The following is a 25327-nucleotide window of genomic DNA, read 5'->3' on the forward strand; positions in this document are numbered from 1 at the left end:
ATTTTGTGCCTGCTTATTCTATCAATTATTGAGGAAGGCGTATAAAAATCTCTGACTATATTTTTTAATTTGTCTCTTTCTCTGCAATTTCAGTAGATTTTACCTCGTGAATTTTATTTTATTTATGGATTTATTTTTTGGTTGCACCGCATGGCTTGCAGGATCTTAGTTCCCTGAACCCGGGTCCTCGGCAGCGAAAGGGCAGAGTCCTAACCACTGGAACGCCAGGGAATTCTCCGAATTTTAAAGCTTAGTTAGACACATAAACATTTCATATTTTTTGTCCTCTTGATTGACATTTTTATCATTACAAAGTTACCTTATTTATTGCTACTAATATTCTTTGCAATTTACTTTGTGGGATATTAATATACCCACTCCACTTTTTTTTAGTGCATGCGTAGTTTATCTTTTCCATTATTTTGTTTCTAAACTATTTGCATCCTTTATAAAGTTAACTTCTCTTAGACAGCATATAGGTGGATCTTGCTTTTTTATCCAATCTAACATTTTTCTTTTCAATTTGAACGTTTGGGCTATTTACATTTACTGTGATTATAGATATAATTAGACTTAAATCTATTATCTTGCTATTGATTTTCTATTTGTCCCATCTGTTCATTGTTCCCTTTCTCTCTTTTTCTACCTTCTTTGGGATTAATTGAATATATTGTGATTCCATTTTGTCTCCTTTTGGGTCATTAGCTGTACTATTTGTTTTGTTATTTCAGTCATCGCTTTAGGGTTTGTCTTGAACCTATCACAGTCTACCTTCAAGTGATGTCACACCACTTTATATGTAGTGTAAAACCTATAATAACACACTTCCATTTCTAGCCTCCTGCCTTTTGTGCTATTTTTATACATTTTACTTAATAATAAAAGTGAACAAAGGTAAAGGTAAGAAGGAAGAAGGGAGGAAGCAAGGGAAGGAGGGAGGAAGGAAGAAGGGAGGGGGGAAGGAGAGTGAGAGGGAAGGAAGGAGGGAGGGAGGGAAGGGAAAAGGAAAAAAGGAAGAATGGGGTGGGGAGAGAGAAAAAAAAATAGAACTGTAATCACTTATCTATAATTACAAAACCCAAGAAGCTCTTCAACCCAGAAGATTTTCACAATACATTTTATAGCACTATCTGACCTAATCTGAGTTGATTTGGTGGCAAAGCCTGACCTGAAGTGACATGAGGCTAATTATGGCCTTTATCACTGTTAGTGTAATTATTCATACATTTTGCCACAGAACGTTGTGTGGAAAGAGTTAACGTGGCAGGCCTGAGACTGCTCTCCTTAGAAAGGCCTGCATGCAAGGTTCCCGCTTTCCTGGGAACTTGGATTCAGGGGGTTGCTTCCATTCCATCACATATGAGTGACTCACTGTGCTCAACCATGCATAGAAACCATGTGGTGTGTGCCACAAACCTGTCTTTTTCTTCCAGGAGTCTTGAATTTTGGTATGTACTAGGCTGAGGGTGTTTATGTGTCGAGTCCCCAGTAAAAACTCTGGTCACTGAATCTCTAATGAGCTTCTGTGGCAGACAACATTTCACATGTGTTGTCACAATTTGTAGCTGGAGACATTAAGCACATCCTGTGTGTCTCTTCTGGGAGGAGACTTTTGGAGGCTTATGCCTGGTCTCCTCTGGACTTTGCCTCTTGAACCTTTTATCATTGCTGATTGTGCTTTGTGTCCTTTTGTTGTAATAAGTCATAGCCATGAGCACAACTATATGCTGAGTTCTGTGAATCTTACTAGCAAATCGCTAGTCCTAGAGGTGTTCTTGGGAACACCTGACATGAAAGTGAATCTGATTGATTAAGGGGTGCTTCTCTAGAATTTGCTGGGATTGTTATGTAGCATATGCTATATTGTCTGTATAATTTATCTAAAATCCCCAAATTCCAAATTCTGAATTCCAGTGTATGTGACCTGTGATTTTGGATAAAATGATTGTATAACCATGTCCACAAACACATATACAATAAAATATAAATAGTTTGCATATATAGTTGAGATAACCTACTGGTCCTTTCCAGGTAGGATAAACCATGATACCTTAAGCCGGGATGATGATGATAAAAGTGCTAGTGATGTAATAATAATAATAATAGCAACAACAACAGCTAATATTTTTTAAGCTTTCATGCCCAAAGTCAGACACTTTACAACTTCCACAATAATTCAGCAAAGTACATATTATTATGATTCCTTGTTTTTTCTGTTGCAAATAAACTAAGGCTCAAAGAGGTTATAAAATGTAACCAACATCAAAAATTCACAAGGTTTGGAGACTGGATTTCAACCCAGGTTCGTCTGGCTGGGTGTCTGAGCCCTAATCACAATGCCACAGGAAGCAACTAGGCACTCTACAAAGTTCATTTCTTTATTTTCTTTCATTAGCTCTCCATCGCTCACAGACTCCCTTCTGGGATTTCCACTAGCCTGTGCCTCAAGCTTACTGACAGCATTACGCACAGATCATTTGCTTTCCTCGGTGCTGCTCGTTGGCAGCAGAAAATGTACTTTTGTGTTCCCTCACTGGGCTTTGTTCCTTCACCAGGTAATCACTACCATATGTCACATACCCTTTCACACAAGTGACCTTATACTGTATTAAATAATTTCCTGAGTGCAGATAAAGGCAAAGTTGATCAAGCCCACTTAGAGGGAAAGAAATCAAGTCACATAACAGAAGAGAAAAGTAAGGGAATTAGAATGGAATCTAGAACTCAGGTCTTAAAAAAGGCTAGGACTTGGCTGGCCAGAGGGATGGGTTTAAAATTGAGCTGCCTTCGGCATGCTGTGTACTTAATGTCCTGGGCTCATAGCTCTTTGGGAAGGTCATCTGTAGCTGGTGTGAAAAACATAACCAGGGACTTACGGTGAAAGGCTCACAGAAGAGGGGACGCTGAACTAAGAATCAAGAGATCTAGGTCCCGTCAGTGAAATTCTACTTCCTTTTGGTGTGACATGGGGCATGTCACATAGCTTTACCACTGACAACAAAATAATGTTCTTCCAATTGACCTCTCAAGTCTCCTCCCACTCAAAAACTCTCTGATCATCCAAAATAAACTTTCTGGGTCAAAATAGGTCTCATAAGAGGCATCTGGAGAAAGAAAGGCTATTTTGTCAGTTGGATATTCTTCTTAAAAGACTATTATTAAAGTCAATATCTGGGGCAGGATTCCTAAGGGCCTCTCTATCCCCATGCTCTGAGGCTTGTGTTTTCTTCAAATGTCCTCCAATCTTTATGAGGTTTCAGAGGGTCTGAGAGAACAGTGTCAGAGTCTTAATGTTCTAGGAGACAGCAAGTTTGGTCTTGAGTGCATCACTTAGAAAACAACAGGCAGGAAATAAATCTGATTTCATTTTCTTTGGGGAATAAATTATTTTGTCCTTAGTAAGGACATTTTGATAAATATTTCAATATTTAAAACCACATAAGGCTTTTTGTTTAATGGCTGCACCGGGGATTATCACCAAAGACACAGGAGGCAATAAATTACAGCTAAGAAAGCACTAGACTTGGAGAAAATGAGAGGGTTTGGATGCTCACAACATGGCTTACGAACTAAGTGACATGAGGTGGTGACTTACCACCGTGAGTGACCCCATGCTCAGGTGAAGTCAGGGTGGAAGGGCCAGCTCTGCCTGTCTTGCCGAGTTGTTGAGATGGATGAAGTGGGGTGCTCCATGGGACCTACGTGTCGGTGCAGCCCACAGAGTGGGTCCCAAGAGGTTCAATTCTAATGTCTAAATGCTACTTGGAAAGACCTTGAGGACAGGAATTATCACTGTGTTCATTTTTCTGCCTACAAGGTTACCTGTTTCAGTTTGGACACTGTGATGGTTAGTTTAATGCATCAACTTGACCGGCCATGGGATGCCCAGGTATCTGATTACACACTATTTCTGAGTATGTCCGTGAGGGTGTTTCCAGAAAAGATAAGCATTTGAATTGGTGAACTGAGTAAAGCAGATCACCCTCCCCAACACAGGAGAGCATCATTCAATCCATTGAGATTCCGAATGGAACAAAAAGACAGAGGAAGTTTGAATTCATTCATTGCCTGACTGTTGAGCTGGGATGTTGATCTTCTCTTGCCCTCAGAACTCCTGCTTCGCAGGCCTTCAGGCCCAAACTGGAATCTATACCGTCAGCTCTCAGGTCTTCAAATTATAGCACTGGCTTTCCTGGATCTCCAGCTTGTAGATTTAAGCCTCCATAATCACATAAGCCAATTCCTTATATTAACTCATATATATATCTATGTACATAAATTATATCTATCTATCTATCTATTCCTCTATGGGTTCTCTTTCTCTGGAGAACCCTGACTAATACAGATGCTAAGCAGGAAGAGAAAGTCCAGAATGATCGATAATAAGCCACGTAATGATTCAAGGAATTATTAATAATGCTGATGTTAATAACAGCAACAGCAAGTTAAATGCATTGAATGCTTACAACATGCATCCTGGCTCTTAGTCCTTTGGATACATTAATTTTTTAAACTTATTACAGTAACATAGGAGGTAGGTTACTACCTCTGCTAGTATCTGCATTGAACAGAGAAGGATATTGAAGTCCAAAGGGGTTGAACCCACAGCGGTAAGTGATAGAGCTACATTTCCAACTGAGGTCTGATTTTAGAGTCCATTTGACAAACAAAGCAAGGAGCTAGCCTCACAGCAAGAACAGGTATGGGAAGGAATCATCCTCAGAAATAAGTAGGTAAAAACTTGATACTTAAAATTTTGAGAATTGAGAGAGTCTATAGTCCTACAAATTATCCTGATGTGAGGAAGCTAAATCCCAGGGCAAAGAGAATTTAGACAAAAAAGAGAATTGTACGGAGAATAAAATAGCAACCCTTCTCTTGGTCTTTCTGGTTAAGAGTTATTACCTTCTTGTTAAGGAGGGAATGAATATCTGTATCAGAACTTCACCATGGGGGGGACCTTCAAGATGGCGGGGGAGTAAGACATGGAGATCACCTTCCTCCCCACAGGTACATCAAAAATACATCTACATGTGGAACAACTCCTATAGAACACCCACTGATGCTGGCAGAAGACCTCAGACTTCCCAAAAGGTGGGGAACAGATGCTCTCAGGTGACCTACATGCAGAGGCAGGACGAGATCCAAAGCTGAACCCCAGGAGCTGTGCGAACAAAGAAGAGAAAGGGAAATTTCTCCCAGCAGCCTCAGGAGCAGCACAATCAACACAATCAACTCCACAATGAGCTTGATGTACCTGCATCTGTGGAATACCTGAATGGACAATGAATCATCCCAAATTGAGGCGGTGGACTTTGGGAGCAACTGTAGACTTGGAGTTTGTTTCTGCATCTAATTTGTTTCTGGTTTTATGTTTATCTTAGTTTAGTATTTAGAGCTTATAATCATTGGTAGATTTGTTTATTGATTTGGTTGCTCTCTTCCTTTTCATATATATATATTTCTTTTTTCCCGTTTTGTGAGTGTGTGTGTGTATGTTTCTTTGTGTGATTTTGTCTGTAGAGTTTTGCTTTTACCATTTGTCCTAGGCTTCTGTCTATCTGGTTTTTTGTGTTTTTTTCAGTATAGTTTTTAGCACTTGTTATCATTGGTGGATTTGTTTATGGGTTTGGTTGCTCTCTTCTTTCTTTCTTTCTTTTTTTAATTATTTTTTTTTAATTTTAATAATATATATATTTTTTCTTTTAATAACTTTATTTTATTTATTTTATTCTTTCTTTTTTTTTCTCTCCCTTTTCTTCTGAGCCTTGTGGCTGATAGGGTCTTGGTGCTCTGGCCGGCTGTCAGGCCTGAGCTTCTAACGTGGGAGAGCTGAGTTCAGGACATTGGTCCACACCAATGGACATTGGTCCAGGACCAAATGGTGAAATATCAAATGGCAAAAGGTATCCCAGAGATCTCCATCTCAATGCTAAGATCCAGCTCCACTCAATGACCAGCAAGCTACAGTGCTGGATACCCCATGCCAAGCACCTAGCAAGACAGGAACACAGTCCCACCCATTGGCAGAGAGGCTGCCTAAAATCATAATAAGTTCACAGACACCCCAAAACACACCACGGGACGCAGTCCTGCGCACCAGAAAGACAAGATCCAGCCTCATCCACCAGAACACAGGCACCAGTCCCCTCCACCAGGAAGCCTACACAACCCACTGAACCAACCTTAGCCACTGGGGGCAGACACCAAAAATAATGTGAACTACGAACCTGCAGCCTGGGAAAAGGAGACCTCAAATGCAGTAAGTTAAGCAAAATGAGAAGACAGAGAAATACAGAGCAGATGAAGGAGCAAGGTAAAAACCCACCAGACCGAACAAATGAAGAAGAAATAGGCAGTCTACCTGAAAAAGAATTCAGAGTAATGATAGTAAGATGATCCAAAATCTTGGAAATAGAATGGAGAAAATACAAGAAACATGTAACAAGGACCTAAAAGAACTAACGAGCAAGCAAACAATGATGAACAACACAATAAATGAAATTTAAAATTCTCTACAAGGAAACAATAGCAGAATAACTGAGGCAGAAGAACAGATAAGTGACCTGGAAGATAAAAGAGTGGAAATAACTACCACAGAGCAGAATAAAGAAAAAAGAAGGAAAAGAATTGAGGACAGTCTCAGAGACCTCTGGGACAACGTTAAACGCACCAACATTCGAATTATAGGGGTCTCAGAAGAAGAAGAGAAAAAGAAAGGGACTGAGAAAATATTTGAAGAGATTATACTTGAAAACTTAGCTAATATGGGAAAGGAATACTTAATGAAGTCCAGGAAGCACAGAGTCCCATTCAGTATAAATCCAAGGAGAAACACGCCAAGACACACATTAATCAAATTATCAAAAATTAAATACAAAGAAAAAATATTAAAAGCAGCATGGATATAGCAACAAAAATCATACAAGGGAATCCCCATAAGGTTAACAGCTCATCTTTCAGCAGAAACTCTGCAAGCCAGAAGGGAGTGGCAGGACATATTTTAAGTGATGAAATGGAAAAACTTACAAACAAGATTACTCTACCCACCAAGGATCTCATTGAGATTAGACAGAGAAATTAAAACCTTCACAGACAAGCAAAAGCTAAGACAATTCAGCACCACCAAACCAGCTTTACAACAAATGCTAAAGGAACTTCTCTAGGCAAGAAACAAAAGAGAAGGAAAAGACCTACAATAACAAACCCCAAACAATTAAGAAGATGCTAATAGGAGCATACATATTGATAATTACCTTAAATGTAAATGGATTAAATGCTCCAACCAAAAGATATAGGCGGGCTGAATGGATACAAAAACAAGACCAATATATATGCTGTCTAAAGAGACCCACTTCAGACCTAGGGACACATACAGACTGAAAGTGAGGGGATGGAAAAAGTTATTCCATGCAAATGGAAATCAAAGGAAAGCTGGAATAACAATTCTCATAACAGACAAAATAGACTTTAAAATAAAGACTATTACAAGAGACAAAGAAGGACACTACAGATGATCAAGGGATCAATCCACGAAGATATAACAAGGGTAAATATTTATGAACCCAACATAGGAGCACCTCAATACATAAGGCAAATGCTAACAGCCATAAAAGGGGAAATCAACAGTAACACAAAAATAGTAGGGGACTTTAACACCCCACTTTCACCAATGGACAGATCATCCAAAATGAAAATAAATAAGGAAACACAAGCTTTAAATGACACATTAAACAAGATGGAATTAATTGATATTTATAGGACATTCCATCCAAAAACAACAGAATACACTTTCTTTTCAAGTGTGCATGGAATATTCTCCAGGACAGATCATATATTGGGTCATAAATCAAGCCTTGGTAAATTTAAGAATTTGAAATGGTATGAAGTATCTTTTCTGATCACAACACTATGAAACTAGATATCCATTACAGGAAAAAATATGTAAAAAATACAAAAACTTGGAGGCTACACAGTACACTACTAAATAATCAAGAGATCACTGAAGAAATCAGAGGAAATCAAAAAATACCTAGAAACAAATGACAATGAAAACACGATGACCCAAAATCTACGGGATGCAGCAAAGCAGTTCTAAGAGGGAAGTTTATAGCAATACAATCCTCCCTCAAGAAACAAGAAGCATCTCAAATAAACAACCTAACCTTACACCTAAAGCAATTAGAGAGAGAAGAACAAAAATAAACCCAAAGCTAACAGAACGAAAGAAATCATAAAGATCAGATCAGAAATATATGAAAAAGAAATGAAGGAAACGATAGCAAAGATCAATAAAACTAAAAGATGTTTTTTTGAGAAGGTAAACAAAAATGATAAACCATTAGCCAGACTCATCAAGAAAAAAAAAGGGAGAAGACTCAAATCAATAGAATTAGAAATGAAAAAGGAGAAGTAACAACTGACACTGCAGAAATATAAAGGATCATGAGAGATTACTACAAGCAACTATATGCCAATAAAGTGGACAACCTAGAAGAACAAATTCTTAGAAAAGCACAACCTTCTGAGACTGACTAGGAGAAATAAAAAAATATAAACAGACCAATCACAAGCACTGAAATTGAGACTGTGATTAAAATCCTTCCAACAAACAAAAGCCCAGGACCAGATGGCTTCACAGTAGAATTCTAACAAATATTTAGAGAAGAGCTAATAACACCTATCCTTCTCAAACTCTTCCAAAATTTAGCAGAGGGAGGAACACTCCCAAACTCATTCGATGAGGCCACCATCACCCTGATACCAAAACCGACAAAGATGTCATGAAAAAGGAAAACTACAGGCTAATATCACTGATGAACATAGATGCAAAAATCCTCAGCAAAATACTAGCAAACAGAATCCAACAGCACATTAAAAGGATCATACACCATGATCAAGTGGGGTTTATCCCAGGAATGCAAGGATTCTTCAATATATGCAAATCAATCAATGTGATAAACCATATTAAGAAATTGAAGGAGAAAAACTATATGATCATCTCAATAGATGCAGAGAAAGCTTTCAACCAAATTCAATATCCATTTATGATAAAAACCTTCCAGAAAGCAGGCATGGAGGAAACTTACCTCAACATGATAAAGGCCGTATATGACAAACCCACAGCCAACATTGTTCTTAATGGTGAAAAACTGAAACCATTTCCACAAAGATCAGGAACAAGACAAAGTTGCCCACTCTCACCATTGTTATTCAGCATATTCTGGAAGTTTTAGTCAGAGCAATCAGAGAACAAAAAGAAATAAAAGGAATCCAAATAGGAAAAGAAGAGGTAAAACTGTCACTGTTTGCAGATGACGTGATACTATACATAGAGAAACCTAAAGATGCTACCAGAAAACTGCTAGAGCTAATCAATGAATTTGGTAAAGTAGCAGGATAGAAAATTAATGGACAGAAGTGTTTTGCATTCCTATACACTAATGATGAAAAATCTGAAAGAGAATTTAAGGAAAAACTCCCATTTACCATTGCAACAAAAAGAATAAAATACCTAGGAATAAACTTACCTAAGGAGACAAAAGACCTGTATGCAGAAAATTATAAGACACTGATGAAATAAATTAAGATGATACAAACAGATGGAGAGATAAACCATATTCTTGGACTGGAAGAATCAACATTGTGAAAATCACTATACTGCCCAAAGCAATCTACAGATTCAATGCAATCCCCATCAAACTACCAATGGCATTTTTCACAGAACTAGAACAAAAAGTTTCACAATTTGTATGGAAACACAGAAGACCCCGAATAGCCAAAGCAGTCTTGAGGGAAAAAAATGGAGCTGGAGGAATCAGACTCCCTGACTTCAGACTATATTCAAAGCTACAGTAATCAAGACAGTATGCTACTGGCACAGAAACAGAAATATAGATCAATGGAACAGGATAGAAAGCCCAGAGATAAACCCACGCACATATGGTCACCTTATCTTTGATAAAGGATGCAAGAATATACAATGGAGAAAAGATAGCCTCTTCAGTAAGTGGTGCTGGGAAAACTGGACAGCTACATGTAAAAGAATGAAATTAGGGCTTCCCTGGTGGCGTAGTGGTTGAGAGTCTGCCTGCTGATGCAGGGGACACAGGTTCGTGCCCCGGTCAGGGAGGATCCCGCATGCTGCGGAGCGGCTGGGCGTGTGAGCCATGGCCGCTGAGCCTGCGCATCCAGAGCCTGTGCTCCGCAACGGGAGAGGCCCCAATAGTGAGAGCCCCGCGTACCGCAAAAAAAAAAAAAAGAAAAAGAAAAAAGAATGAAATTAGAACACTTTCTAACACTATACACAAAAATAAACTCAAAATGGATTAAAGACCTAAATGTAAGGCCAGACACTATTAAACTCTTAGCGGAAAACATAGGTATTACACTGTATGACATAAATCACAGCAAGATCCTTTTTGACCCAGCTCCTACAGGAATGGAAATAAAAACAAAAATAAACAAATGGGACCTAATGAAACTTCAAAGCTTTTGCACAGCAAAGGAAACCATAAACAAGACAAAAAGCCAACCCTCAGAATGGCAGAAAATATTTGCAAACAAAGTAAATGACAAAGGATTAATCTCCAAAATATACAAGCAGCTTATGCAGCTCAATATCAAAAAAACAAACAATCCAATCCAAAAATGGGCAGAAGACCTAAATAGACATTTCTCCACAGAAGATATACAGATTGCCAACAAACACATGAAAGGATGCTCAACATCACTAATCATTAGAGAAATGCAAATCAAAAGTACAATGAGGTATCACCTCACACCAGTCAGAATGGCCATCACCAAAAAGTCTACAAACAATAAATGCTGGAGAGGGTGCAGAGAAAAGGGAACCCTCTTGCATTGTTGGTGGGAATGTAAATTGATACAGCCACTATGGAGAACAGTATGGAGGTTCCTTAAAAAACTAAAAATAGAACTACCATATGACCCAGCAATCCCACTTCTGGGCATATACCCTGAGAAAATCATCATTCAAATAGAGTCATGTACCAAAATGTTCATTGCAGCTCTATTTACAATAGCCAGGACATGGAAGCAACCTAAGTGTCCATCAACAGATGAATGGATAAAGAAGATGTGGCACATATATACAATGGAATATTACTCAGCCATAAAAAGAAATGAAATTGAGCTATTTGTAGTGAGGTGGTTGGACCTAGAGTCTGTCATACAGACTGAAGTAAGTCAGAAAGAGAAAAACAAATACCGTATGCTAACACATATATATGGAATTTAAAAGAAAAAGGGTTCTGAAGAACCTAGGGGCAGGACAGTAATAAAGCCGCAGACATAGAGAATGGACTTGAGGACATGGGGAGGGGGAAGGGTAAGGTGGGACAAAGTGAGAGAGTGGCATGGATATATGTACACTACCAAATGTAAAATAGATAGCTAGTGGGAAGTAGCTGCATAGCACAGGGAGATTAGCTCAGTGCTTTGTGTCCAACTAGAGGGGTTGGATAGGGAGGTTGGGAAGGTGATGCAAGAGGCAGGAGATACGGGGATATATGTATACGTATAGCTGATTCACTTTATTATAAAGCAGAAACTAACACACGATTGTAAAGCAATTATACTCCAATAAAGATGTTAAAGAAAAAACAAAAAACTTCACCCTGTGCAGGCACACTTTATTTTGTGCTTCACTTTATTGTGCTTTGCAGATAGTGCATTTTTTTGCAAATTAAAGTTTTGTAGCCACCGTGGGTCAAGAAGTCTATTGGTGCCATTTTGGGGACAGCTTGTGCTCACTTCCTGTCCTTGTCTCACATTTTGGTAATTCTCACAATATTTCAAACCATTTCAGTATTTTTTTATATGTTATGATGATCTGTGATCAGTGATCTTTGATGTTACTATTGCAAAAAGATCACAACTAGCTGAAGTCTCAGTTGATAGTTACCATGTTTTAGCAATAAAATTAAGGTATATATGCTTTTTTTAGACATAATGCTATCACACGCTCAATAGGCTACTTTTACATGCACTGGGAAACAAAAATAATTATGACTCATTTTATTGCAATATTCATTTTATTGCAATGATTTGGAATGGAACCCGCGGTTTCTCTGAGGCATGCCTGTAAAGCCACTTTATGCTAGTCAATCTATAGTGAAGTATGTATGGTACCTAGTTCAGATGTGGATTCGGTCATCCCTAATGAATCCTTTAGCTATCTTTGCACACAGCTCCTCTTCAAGATCTCCTCCAGGTTATGTGTAGATCCGGAGTTGGCATACTTTTACTGTAAAGGGCGAAACAGTAAATATGTTCAGCTTTGCAGGCCATGCAGTCTCTCTCACAACCACTCAACTCTTCCAGTGCAATGTGAAATCAACCATAGACAATATGTAAATGAATGGCTATGGCTGTGTTCCAATAAAACTTTATCTACAAAAGATAAGCAGCAGGTTGTTTGCCAACCCTTGGTATATGACGGGTATTTGTACTAGGTAAGGTGACCAACTCATCCCATTTTGCTCAGGACTGTTTCAGGTTTAGCAATGAAATTCCTATGTTCCATGAAACCCCTTATTCTGAGACAAAGCAGGAAGGTTGGTTAACATGGACTATTAGGTGGGTTCTATCTGTAATTTACAATTAAGTTGAGATGTAGAATACAGCAAATGAGATAAGAATCACTCTTTTTTCCCTAAAAAATGTTTTGGCTAAGCTTATATCTGTCAGCATAAATTTATAAATTACAAGTGCATTCTGTAAACCCCACATATTATGTACATACGAGGACAGGCACCAGATCACAATTTTCCTTTCTTCCGCTTCTGTACAGGGATTTCCCACTTCCTCTCATAGTTAGTCCCATCTTCAGACAAAGCTACAGTCTGAGTGTTGGCAAGGTGTCTGGACATCTCAGGAGATAAAAGTGAAGTTATAATAGAATTGTCATTCTTGAACTAATTATAATATTATTGTTCCATATTAGAGCAAGCCCCAGAGAGTCTGCTGAACTTTGGGGGATAAACAAGAGAGCATCTTCAGCGATTGAGGGAATACAGAGAAAAAGCAACCCCAGAGCACTAATGGACTGTCTCCAGCTATGCTAGTGGGTGTGCCTATTTCTTCTTTAATAGAGATGTCCAGGAGTTTTAGTTGTACTTAGTGAGAGGAACAGGGAAAAATACATCTAGTCTATCTTCCCCAAAGTGGAAATACCCCTTTCCATGGTTTTTATAATTGAAAAATAACTCCTGGTCTAGAGAATAGAAGCCTAATTTGAATCAAAATGTCATGACTCACTGCCTAATTCCCAGACTGGGTTTCCCTTGAGGACAGGTTTTGGAAAAAAAAAGTAAGAAGTACACATATTGGATCTTTTAGGCAACTTTCCTGAAGCTATTTATCAGGGTTATTTTTCCCTTAGGAAAGTGAGATACTCAGACTTTTTGAGGATCACTGGACACTAGCTATATGTTACACCAGTTCTTGGGAACTCTGTAGACCATGGTTTTCCACTGGTCAGAATATCGTCTTACAGGGGTCAATGGAGGTTTGAGCCACAAATGCCTCTCATAGTTCTAGTCGGTCACAAACCCTTTTTGTCATCAATTATCTGGTTCTTGAGCATAGAGTTGCTACATATATCCTCTATCCTGGATAAACATGCTTTCTATATTTAATATAAGGTCTATTAAGGTAGGAAGAGCCAAGTTGAGGCCCCTGAAGCTCTCTAGCTACAAAAATAATAATGCAAATGTATTACAATTTCTGTGGAGAAATTCCTACTATAAAAATTCTTGAAAGATACAGGGATAGTGATTTCTGTTTTATTTTTACTTAACTCTCAAATTTGGCCAGAGTCAGTTGGTCTTGGACTGGTCTTAGAGAATGAAAATTAACCTAAGCTTAGCAGGTGGTGACATCAATCGCATCTACTATTTGGAAGTACTCTTTTTCTAAGAGCAAATCAATAAAAGTCCTCCTATTGAGCCACTGGAATACAGTTTATTTTACCTAGCTAGATACCTTGCATTGTGTCATCACCATCTTAGCTCAGAATTATTTCAACTGTTTGGCACTTGCCACAATTTAGTATACAGAGACATGACTATCTTACCTTCTCATAAGATATCACATAGGTCAAATATATTGGTGACATGAGCTCCTAGAATCTGAAGAGAAGCAGGTTCTTTGGCCTTAATAAAACTCATGTATATCATGGAGTAGGAGATCAATTCTGTGAAAATATAACAGCCTTCTATTTCATGGTCAGAGATAGGTTGGAATTTTTTTTTCCAAAGTAAAGGACACATTATTTCACCTTGAACTGTGTACTATTAAGAACATATACTTTATTTGGATGGATATTTAAAGCTAATAATTGAATAATCAGAAAGATTTCTGTAGTTGATTAAAACCCCATGTCCTAAACCCCAGGACCTGTGAATGTGACCTTATTTGGAAAAAGGGTCTTTGTAGATGTAATTAAGTCAAGGATCTTGAGATGAGATCATCCTGGATTTAGGGCATACCCTAAATCTAAGGACAGTGTCCTTATGAGAAAAGGGAAAGATATAAGCAGACACAGAGGGGAAAGCAGCATGAAGACAGAAGCAGATACTGGAGTGATATATCTACAAACCAAGGAATGCCCAGGATTGCTGCGACCACCAGAAGCTAGAGAAAAGCATGGAGTGGATTCTCCCTCAGAGCCTCCAGGAGGAACCAACCCTGCTGACACTTTGATTTTTGACTCTGGCCTCCAGAAATGGGAGGGAATAAATTCCTATTGTCAAGCAACCAAGGCTATGGTAACTTGTTACAACAGCTGTAGGAAACTAATACAATGTCCCAATCTGAATTGGGCCCAGAACAAAAGAAGTTTCCCTAGACAGTCTAGATTGCAGTTTAAGCAGATCCAGTGGATGGTACTTAAAATTTTTGAAGCAGATCAAGGTATTATATGAGACTATGACAATCTCCAGTAGGGGAATCTCAGACCACTGGGGTTTTGTAGAGTTATTCTTCAGCAAGAAGTTATTCTCCTTTACAGAAAGAGCTTTTGTTTTGCTATTGAGCCTTAATAAAAATTTATCTGGTTATACAAAACCAGCTGACCATAGGCCCCGAGTTACTCATTAGGATCTGTGTGTTTATTCCACTTAGCAAAACAGCGTCATGTAGAATTACACAAAGGTTAGGTCTCAGCAGGCCCTGAAGGCACAGTTGAGTTGTATCAGGATATGACTCACATCTCTCATATACCTACTTCTGCCATACCATATTAAGCAAAATTCTCAATTGGTCAATGTTTAGGCCAAAAGAGTAAGTGACTTCTTCAATTTGCAGAAGCTACTAAACACTCCCATCCAAAGCTGTGTCATAGAGATGAAAACAAATCCTGATTCAGCACAGCCTAAAGTGACAGGAGAAAGCACACATTCTCCTGAGACACAGAAAAAGGAGCCCATGATTTTGTTTTTGCTTGTAAACTGGATTACAGTGAGGGTGCCAGCACAATGCTGAAAAAAATTCAACCAACAGCACAGAAAAATATAGAACATCAGAGAGTATAAGTGAAGAATGTCATGAGAGAAAAAGATCAAAGGGAGGAAGGAAAGGATAAAGAAGGCTTGAGAAGAATGTGAGAGGTCCCAATGGGAGAAAAAATAAAAATGACATTCTATGTACCTCAACATAATAGAGGCCATATATGACAAGTCCACAGCTAACATCATACTCAGCGATGAAAAACTGAAATCTTTTCCTCTAAGATAGGAACAAGACAAGGATGCCCCCTTTCACCACCTTTATTTGACATAGTATTGAACACAGTATTAGAAGTCCTAGCCAGAGCAATTAGGCAAGAAAAAGAAATAAGAGGCCTCCAAATCAGAAAGGCAGAAGTAAAACTGTCATTATTTGCAGATGACATCACAAATAGAAAACTCTAAAGACTCTACCAAAAGACTATTAGAACTAATAAACAAATTCAGTAAATGTGGAGGATACAAAATCAATATGCAAAAATCTGTTGCATTTCTATACACTAACAGCCAACTATCAGAAAGAGAAATTAAGAAAATGATCCCATTTATAATTGCAGCTCAGTTAACTCATTCCAGGTGGCTTTCTTGGGGGAATGCCTGATAATTTGTCTGAAGGAATTCCTGGAGTAGAAGGGGGCATGGTAGAAATGACAGGAGTGTCTAGGCTTAATAAAAATCTTAGTGATGTTGAAGTTCTTAAAGCTATGCCAGCTCCAGAAGTTATGAAGACCTTCCAGGATATGGCCCAGAACCTTACAGAGAAATTGAAATAACAAAATAATCCAATGATTACCATAATGTATAATATTGGTATTCCCACCAGATCTCCTTGGTTCCTTTAATTCTACGGTTTGGAGCCAGGGCTTTAAGGAGATTTTGCTCTCAATAACCAGCACCTGTAGCTCTTTTTTCAACAGACTGTCCTTGGTAGGTTCTGGGAATTTCCTTGCCTCTAAGCCAATGACTGATGAATTTGGGAGTTGGAAAGCTCTATGACCCTTGCCTTGGGTCAAGCCAGTGCTGAGGTGCAAATTGCACCCCAGAGATCTCCTTTGGGATAAACTGAACTGATTCTCTGTAACACTTTGCCTGAAACCATGTCCTTATTTGGCTTCCTCCCCTTCCTTTTCCTGCTTTCATCACTTTTCCACAAATTTTCCCTTGGGATTACTTCATAAATCTCCTGTACTATGCTGACTTAGAGTCATATTTTGGGGTGGTTGACCTAAGACACTTATCAATATGTTCAGTAAATGGCCAGTTAAATTTGGAAGTCAAGCCTAATGCCCTTAATCAAATAAAGCTATTGCTGAAAGAAAAACAACCCAGATCACTTAAATTAAGTTCAGAATAATACAAACAGCAAATATTTGGCCTTCTAATCAAGTAAGTTGGGAGACTTTGAAGATGATCCTTACAGCCTGCCCCAAAGCTGCAGGAACATTTTAAAACTGATTTGCCATTGGGCTTTTCAAGTATGCTTTCTTACTAAGAATTATAAAATTTATACAATTATGATATGTGAAGAATATTTAAAACACCAATGAATGCAGATGGTAATTCACAAATTTTTTTCTTTACTAATGATTTTGTTGGTTTCTTTAAATTGGTTGCTGTATGAGTTTTCTAGGGCTATCATAACAAAGTACCACCGAGTGGGTGGATTAAACAATAGAAATTTATTTTTTCATAGTTCTGGAGGCTGGAAGTCCAAGACCAAGCTATCAACAGGTTTGACTTTTTCTAAGGTTCCTCTCCTTGGCTTGCAGGTGGCTGTCTTCTCACTGTGCCGGCAAGTCCTTGGTGTTTCTTTGTGTGTTCAAATTTCCTCTTCTTATAAGGACATCAGTCATATTGTATTAGGCCCACCCTAACTGCTTCATTTTAGCTTACTCACTCTTTAAAAGGCCTTATCTCCAAATACATTCACATTCTGAGGTATTGGGGTTTAGGACTTCAACATAAGAATGAGGGGCACAATTTAGTCCATAACCATTGCCTATGGCATAAGAATTCGAGTGTGAAATATTTCTTGTTCTACTTTGAATAGAAAATGGTTTAATCAGAGAGAGGCATCTATTATTCGTTATTTACATAGGTAAAGCCAAAGTTTGGCTTAAGGCTATGGAGTTATTTTGATTTGTTATTAAACATTATTTTGTTAAAAATATTTATTTTGATAATAAACAGTAGGGGCCACTTGTGTAGGATTTGAGTGGGGATTTAAATTACCTAGTGGGAATACAGCCATCTTTTTATTATTTTATATTACATAAGCCTCCAAGAAGAAATCAGGAATAGGCTGGCTGATAATTAAAATCTTACAATGTGGTAAAGGGCATCACTTTATAGTTATACAGTAGGGTTGATTTACTATCAAGTAATATCATCTCTGTTTCTATCCAAAATATAACTGAAGCATTTTTTTAAAAAGAACAAGAAAGTTAGTGAGAGACAGTTGAAAGACTGTTGTAACTCTACACATGCAGGACCACCAGGCGCTAAAATACTCATGTATGACATTTTGGGTCGTCCCAATGATTAAGCACCCCACAGTTACCTAAGTGTGGCAGAAAGCAAAGAAGACGTGGAGTAGTGGGCTGTGGTGTGGTAAGCCATCAATATTACCTACAGTCCAGACCTGTTGCAAAGAAAATGACTAGAGACTTTACCCAGAATTTCCTTCCTCATTGTTCCACATAAATGTTTTAACTAACTTCCTTATTTTTCTGTTTCCACCAACATAGCATATGCATTTGTAATGTCAACTGAAAAAAAACCGCACAACCTAAGAGTTGAGAATTATGTTCTATTTGGTGGACAAAAGTGAGGACTTAAGTCTGTGTCAGTCTGAAGAGGTAAGAGAGGAGCCAGGATATATAGGACTTTTTGCAACAAAAACCAAGTAGTCAGAACATCAAAAGATTACCGTTAATTAAAGAAAACCAGACATCTCAAGTCAATGAATTTAGCACTTTTCTGTGCATGGGAAGATACAATAGTCTGGGCTCATTGAAATCATTCCTTTGATATGCACCTCAGCTATATGGGGCCAGTATCCTGTGTTTTTCCCATCCTGAGTCTCTTCAGGGTACACCATTAAGGAGTGGCTACAGTGGCTGATGGCTTGATGGCAGGCATCCTGTTTCTATCCTGTGTTCCTTCAGGGTGCACCGTCAGGCCACTGTAATGTGATGGCTTGATGACTGCAACATCTTTTGTTTACTGATGTGGCAGGCAACACTTTTTCACTCACAGTAATTATTTTGTGGGTTTTCAATGTATCAGAATAAAATTGCTACAAAACCAAAAAACAAAAACAGGAATAGATGTTAGCCACAGGTCTTGGGAGCTTGATTAAAAAGGAGAGGTTTTACTGCCATGGTCTGGGGAGTAGAATATTTTTCATTGTAAAAGGGTGAGTTGTTTTTAAGTTATGCAGAAGCCTTTTGCCTTTGTGCATTTTGTTTTGTTTTTGTTTTTGAAGTGCAGGTCTGGGAAATGGTAAGGCGGGATGTGGTGGGTATGTTTCTCTTGTTTTGGCTACTCATGATTGTAAGAACCTTACATTTTGAGGGAATTTCACACTGGGTGTCCTGGTAGGAAACCAAGTATGTCTCAGCTCTGCCTGCCAAAGCAGAAGGGTCAAGTTCATTTGAAAGTCATGGCAGTGAGGGAGTGGGCAGGTGATCGAGCTTTAGCCAATAAGATACATGCCACCAGTCTTTTGAATCTTGGCAGCAGAGTTGCGGGTTTCAGAGTTTTGAGTTGACAGCACCTGTGGAAGGATAACACTTGTACTGTCAGTTTGCGTGTCCAAGTGGCAGCCGTGCCAGTAGAAGTGGTCTAACCTAACTTCATCCTATGGTTTGAACTTGCATGTATTTTTTTTTTTTTTTTTTTGCGGTACGCGGGCCTCTCACTGTTGTGGCCTCTCCCGCTGTGGAGCACAGGCTCCGGACGCACAGGCTCAGCGGCCGTGGCTCACGGGCCTAGCCTCTCCGCGGCACGTGGGATTTTCCCGGACCGGGGCACGAACCTGTGTCCCCTGCATCGGCAGGCGGACTCTCAACCACTGCGCCACCAGGGAAGCCACCTGCATGTATTTTTTGAACTCAGTCTTCCTTGGTTTAGCCCTTTTCTGAGCCTGGCTATCTGGTCTTCCTATGAATTTTGATAGTTGCTCTAAATCCTTCCAAATACATTGCTGTTTGCATGAGTTAGCTAAATTCTTCTGCTATGGTTTCTAGCAATATATTTGACTAATAAACTCTCTTTTAACATTCATTCTCTCATCTTTCCCTCCTTTTATACCAAGTAGGAATAATTGGCTAATTCTCCCATCCAGGCCTAGAAATCTTTCTTTTCTACCTTTTCTGGAATTTTCTCACTTTGAGTGTCCTCCCTCCCATACACGTTAGCAAGTGTTGATGCTAACCGACACCTCCTGTTGGCGCTTTCCTCTGCCCTTTGGTATAGGGCAGTCTTTTGGCCCACCCTCTGTGTCTTTGGCCTCATTCCTCTGTCTTCATCACTTCCTCATCCTTCCTGTTTACACCCAGCTCAGGGCTTCTTCTTCCTTATTCACAAACTCCCTTGTTTATTAAATTGTATATCATCTAAAGCACCTGTTCCAAATGTGATGTCTTTGGCTAACTGCAGCCCTGCTCCAAGGCTCAGCCCAAGACTGGCTGTTCCTCTGTCTCAAAACTCCATCCGAAACCATTCTGTCTCATCAAGATGTCTCTTTATCTCTGGACCCAACCTCTCTCTTGTGTATTTCAACATAGTTACCATCCTTTCTACAAATATTGATTGTATCATTGTTACCCTAATCCATTTGTACTGAAGTCTCAGAAGCACCTTTTGTACATTCCTAATGCCCACCAAGCTTCACCTTCAACATTTCTCATCTCTATTCCTTCCTTTTCATCTCTCTATCACTTCCTTCTTTCAGACCATCTTCATTTGACATTAGGATAATTTCTAAAACAATTATCTTTCTTTTAATGACCTTTGCTCTAGTTTTTCTCGCAAACAGACGATAAAGATTAACGATCAAAAATACAATGAACACAATATGAATATTTAATAATCAGGTACTCATTTACCTTAAGATAAACATTATCCTTTTTCAAATTATAATCATGTTATTCCAGCATGAATTACTTTGTGAGAAGCTCATCACTAAGCACCAAGTGTGAATTGATTCTCTCTCTGATACTATTGGGCATAGTAGAGGGATGTTTTGGAAGTCAAAATTTTGTTCTATAGAGAACTTTGTCTTATTCAGAGTCAATGGCTAAGACATGCCCCCATAACTATGCAGCTGGCGTTTAGAATTGGAAAGGACCTTAAAGATTATTTAGGTCAATTGCCTCAATAAGTAAGAAAACTGAAACAAAAAAGGTAAAGTCATTTGTCAAAAGCAGAGCTACGGGAGGAGGCAGGGAGGGACGCGAGCGGCGCGCAGCGGCGGGCTGGGTGCTCGGAGGCCGTGGAGCCCCGCGCGGAGCCCAAAGTTTGCGCGCGGCCCCCGGGCGGCAGCGCGCGGGGGCCGGGACAGCCCTGCGCGCCGCCCTCGCCCCGCTAGACCCGCGCCTCCCCGGCTGCGCCGAGGGTCGCGGGCGGCCAGGCGGAGGCGGCCGGGAGCGGCGCTGAGGCAGCTTTGGAGTTGGGCACCATGCTGAGCCCAAGGAGGGGGCTGCGGGGGGCGACGGCCCCGTGACCGTGACCGGCCGCCGCTTCTCACCTGGGTCCTCTCGGTCCAGCCAGGCGGCCACCAGACACCCAGAGCCCCAGAAAAACCCCGACAGGTGCCGCGGCCCAGTCCACGCGATTTGAAGACGGCAGGAAGGAACCGATAGCTTTAGCGGTCGGCCCAGATTCCTTTCTGCACATCCATACTACCAGGACCAGGTGGAGCAGACATCTCCTCGCCGTCCTGGAAATCTGGCAGGACCCGGCTTCCCAGCGCCGCCTGAACGGCTGGCGAATCACCAAGCCGCCTGCAGCAGGAGGACCAGCAGTTGAGGACGTCGTCTCCGCCGGCCGTCCCCGACCCCTTCCCCGAGCTCTGCGGCCCCGGGAGCCCCCACTGCGCTCACGCCGGGCTCCTTACCTCCTGGCCCGGCTGCTGCGAAGCAGGATGTTAGTCTTTAGCGAAGACGGGACGAGCAAAGTGGTGGAGATTCTGGCGGACACGACAGCCAGGGACCTGTGCCAGTTGCTGGTTTACAGAAGTCACTGTGTGGACGACAACAGCTGGACTCTGGTGGAGCATTACCCGCACCTGGGATTAGAAAGGTGCTTGGAAGACCATGAGCTTGTGGTCCAGGTAGAGAGCAGCATGGCAAGTGAAAAGTAATTTTTTATTCAGGAAGAATTATGCAAAATACGAGTTTTTAAAAAATCCCACGAATTTCTTCCCAGAACAGATGGTTACCTGGTGCCAGCAGTCAAATGGCAGTCAGACCCAGCTTTTGCAGAATTTTTTAAACTCCAGTAGTTGTCCTGAGATTCAAGGGTTTTTGCACGTGAAGGAGCTGGGAAGGAAGTCGTGGAAGAAGCTGTACGTGTGTTTGCCGCGATCCAGCCTCTATTGCTCCACAAAGGGAGCTTCAAAGGAGCCCAGACACTTGCAGCTGCTGGCCGACCTGGAGGACAGCCGCATCTTCTCCCTGATGGCCGGAAGGAAGCAGTACGGTGCCCCCATGGACTACGGCTTCTGCATAAAGCCAAACAGAGTCAGGAACGAAGCCAAGGAGCTGCAGTTGCTCTGTGCCAAGGACGAGCAGAGCCGGACGTGCTGGATGACGGCCTTCAGGCTCCTCAAGTATGTAATGCTCCTTTACCAGAACTACAGAATCCCTCATCAGAGGAAGGCCGTGCTGTCCCCCTTCTCAACTCCAGTGCGCAGTGTCTCTGAGAACTCCCTTGTGGCCATGGATTTTTCTGGGCAAACGGGAAGAGTGATCGAGAATCCGGCTGAGGCTCAGAGTGCAGCCCTGGAAAAAGGCCACGCCTGGAGGAAGCGAAGCAAGCGGATGAATATCCTCGAGAGCCAAAGCCCCCTCCACCCTTCCAGCCTAAGTACAGTGATTCACAGGACGCAGCACTGGTTTCACGGCAGGATCTCCAGGGAGGAGTCACACCGGATCATTAAGCAGCAGGGGCTCGTGGATGGGCTTTTTCTCCTCCGTGACAGCCAGAGTAATCCAAAGGCATTTGTCGGGCTTCCCTGGTGGCGCAGTGGTTGAGAGTCCGCTTGCCGACACAGGGGACACAAGTTCGTGTCGCGGTCCAGGAAGATCCCACATGCTGCAGAGTAGCTGGGCCCGTGAGCCATGGCCGCTGAGCCTGCGCGTCCGGAGCCTGTGGTCTGCAACGGGAGAGGCCACAGCAGTGAGAGGCCCGCGTACCGCAAAAACAAACAAACAAACAAAAAAACACAAAGGCATTTGTCCTCACATTGTGTCATCATCAGAAAATTAAAAATGTCCAGATCTTACCTTGCGAGGATGACGGGCAGACCTTCTTCAGGCTTGACGACGGGAACACCAAATTCTCTGACCTGATCCAGCTTGTTGACTTTTACCAGCTGAACAAAGGGGTCCTGCCTTGCAGACTGAAGCACCACTGCATCGGGGTAGCCTTAAGACATCAGGTCTACCCTGGCTGCAGGCTGGAGGACGCTGACACTGGAGTGAAGAGGTCTGTGCATCATTCAGAACACACGTCTGTCTGCACCTTGGGGCTCGAAGCAAGATGGGTGTGTTCGGTGCTGACCGACCACGACCACGACCGACTGGTTTGTTGGACTTGACGATGATTTGCTGCTGCAGGTCCAGCAGGGCCGCACCCCTCTCGCTGGCCTCATCGGGGAGGTTGGAAGACAGCAGACTCGAGAATAAACTGGAATGATGTTCTTGGCTGGGCCATGGAGGAACACAAGCTGGAGAGAAGTGATTGGAAATGAACTCTCACCCTGGAATAATCTTGACAATTAAAACTGATATGTTTAAAAAAAAAAAAAAAGCAGAGCTAAAATTTAACTCCCTGCCAGTTGCCTCCCATTCCTTTATTTATTGTTATTGTTTAAATTGTGTTTTAAAAACACATAACATAAAACTACTTTTTTGTCTGTTTCTCTTTTTTCTGCTTTTTGATTCTATTTGTTTATTTTTAATTGAATGAAAGATTCTTTAGATTCTATAGTGCTTTACAATTTTCAAAAGTCTCACACACATGATTTCATATAGTCCCATAATAATCCTTCTTTTTTCCCCCTACCCCTATATTGCCCCTTCCCCCTTCCCTCTCTGCACTGGTAACCACTAGTTTGTTCTCTATGTCTGTGAGTCTGCTTTTTTTTTGTTTTATTCACTAGTTGGTTGTATTTTTTAGATTCCACATATAAGTGATATCATACAGTATTTGTCTTTCTCTACCTGACTTATTATACCTAGTATAATGCCCTCCAAGTCCACGCATGTTGCCAAAAATGGTAAAATTTCATTCTTTTTATGGCTGAGTAGTATTCCATTGTATATGTATATACATATATATGTGATATGTACATACATATATATGTGATACATATATGTGATATATATATGTATATATATCACATCATCTTTATCCATTCATCAGTTGATGGACACTTAGGTTGCTTCCTTACCCTGGCAATTATAAATAATGCTGCTGTAAACATTGTGGTGTAGGTATCTTTCCGAATTAGTGGTTTTGTTTCTTTCAGATATATACCCAGGAGTGGAATTCCTGGGTCATATGGTATTCTATTTTTAGTTTTTTGAGAAAACTCCATACTGTTTTCCGCAGTGACTGTACCAATTTACATGCTCACCAACAGTGTACGAGGATTCTCTTTTCTCCACATCCTACCAACATTTGTTATTTGTGTTTTATTTTAAGATAGCCATTCTGACTGGTGTGAGGTAATATATCATTGTGGTTTTGATTTGCATTTACCTGATGAGTAGCGATATTGAACATCTTTTCACATGCCTGTTGTCCATCTGCATTTCCTTTTTTGGAAAAACGTCCATTCAATTCTTCTGCCCATTTTTTATCGGGTTGTTTGCGTTTTTTTTGATGTTGAGTTGTATGAGCCATTTATATATGTTGGATATTAACCCTTTAACCATCAAATCATTTGCAAAGATTTTCTCCCATTCAGTAAGTTGTTTCCTTTGCTGTGCAAAAGCTTTTAAGTTTAATTTGGTCCCATTTGTTTAGTTTTGCTTTTATTTCCTTTACTTGGATCCAGAGAGATATTGCTGTGATTTATGACAAAGAGTGTTCTGCCTATGTTTACCTCTAGTTTTATAGTACCTAGTCTTACATTTAGGTATTTAATCCATTTTTAGCTTATTTTTGCATATGGTGTTAAAGAATGTTCTAGTTTCATTCTTTTACATGTAATTGTCCAGTTTTCCTGGCACCACTTACTGAGAAGACTGTCTTTTCCCCATTGTATGTTCTTGCTTCCTTTGTCGTAGATTAATTGAGCATAAATATGTGGGTTTATTTCTGGGCTCTCTATTCTGTTCCATTGATCTATGTGTCTGTTTTTTTTTTTGCCAATACCATATTGTTTTGATTACTGTAGCTTTGTAGTATACACTGAAGTCAGGGAGCGAGTGATTCTTCCAGCTTTGTTCTTCTTTCTCAAGGTTGTTTTGGCTATTTGGGGTCTTTTGGGTTTCTATACAAATTTTAAAATTATTTGTTCTAGTCATTTGAAAAGTGTCATTGGTATTTTGATAAGGATTCCA

The 25327-nt window shown here is 40.3% G+C and overlaps 1 protein-coding gene across 1 annotated transcript in view; it reads left to right on the plus strand.

Annotated features, from left to right (window-relative positions):
• Positions 1-23355, plus strand: part of LOC309819317 (growth factor receptor-bound protein 10-like) — a gene marked incomplete at both ends in the record, with an annotated part of 44126 nt that extends 20771 nt beyond the window's left edge. Inside the window, 7 exon segments of the mRNA XM_082649422.1 lie at positions 21302-21424; positions 21427-21485; positions 21527-21622; positions 21624-21682; positions 21684-21891; positions 21893-22753; positions 22987-23355. Of these exon segments, the coding sequence (XP_082505548.1) occupies positions 21302-21424; positions 21427-21485; positions 21527-21622; positions 21624-21682; positions 21684-21891; positions 21893-22753; positions 22987-23355 (1775 nt within the window).
• Between the last annotated feature and the right edge of the window lie 1972 nt (positions 23356-25327).

The sequence above is a fragment of the Grampus griseus genome, assembly GCF_964374135.1.
Source record: "Grampus griseus genome assembly, chromosome: 2".
Taxonomy (NCBI): Eukaryota; Metazoa; Chordata; class Mammalia; order Artiodactyla; family Delphinidae; genus Grampus; species Grampus griseus.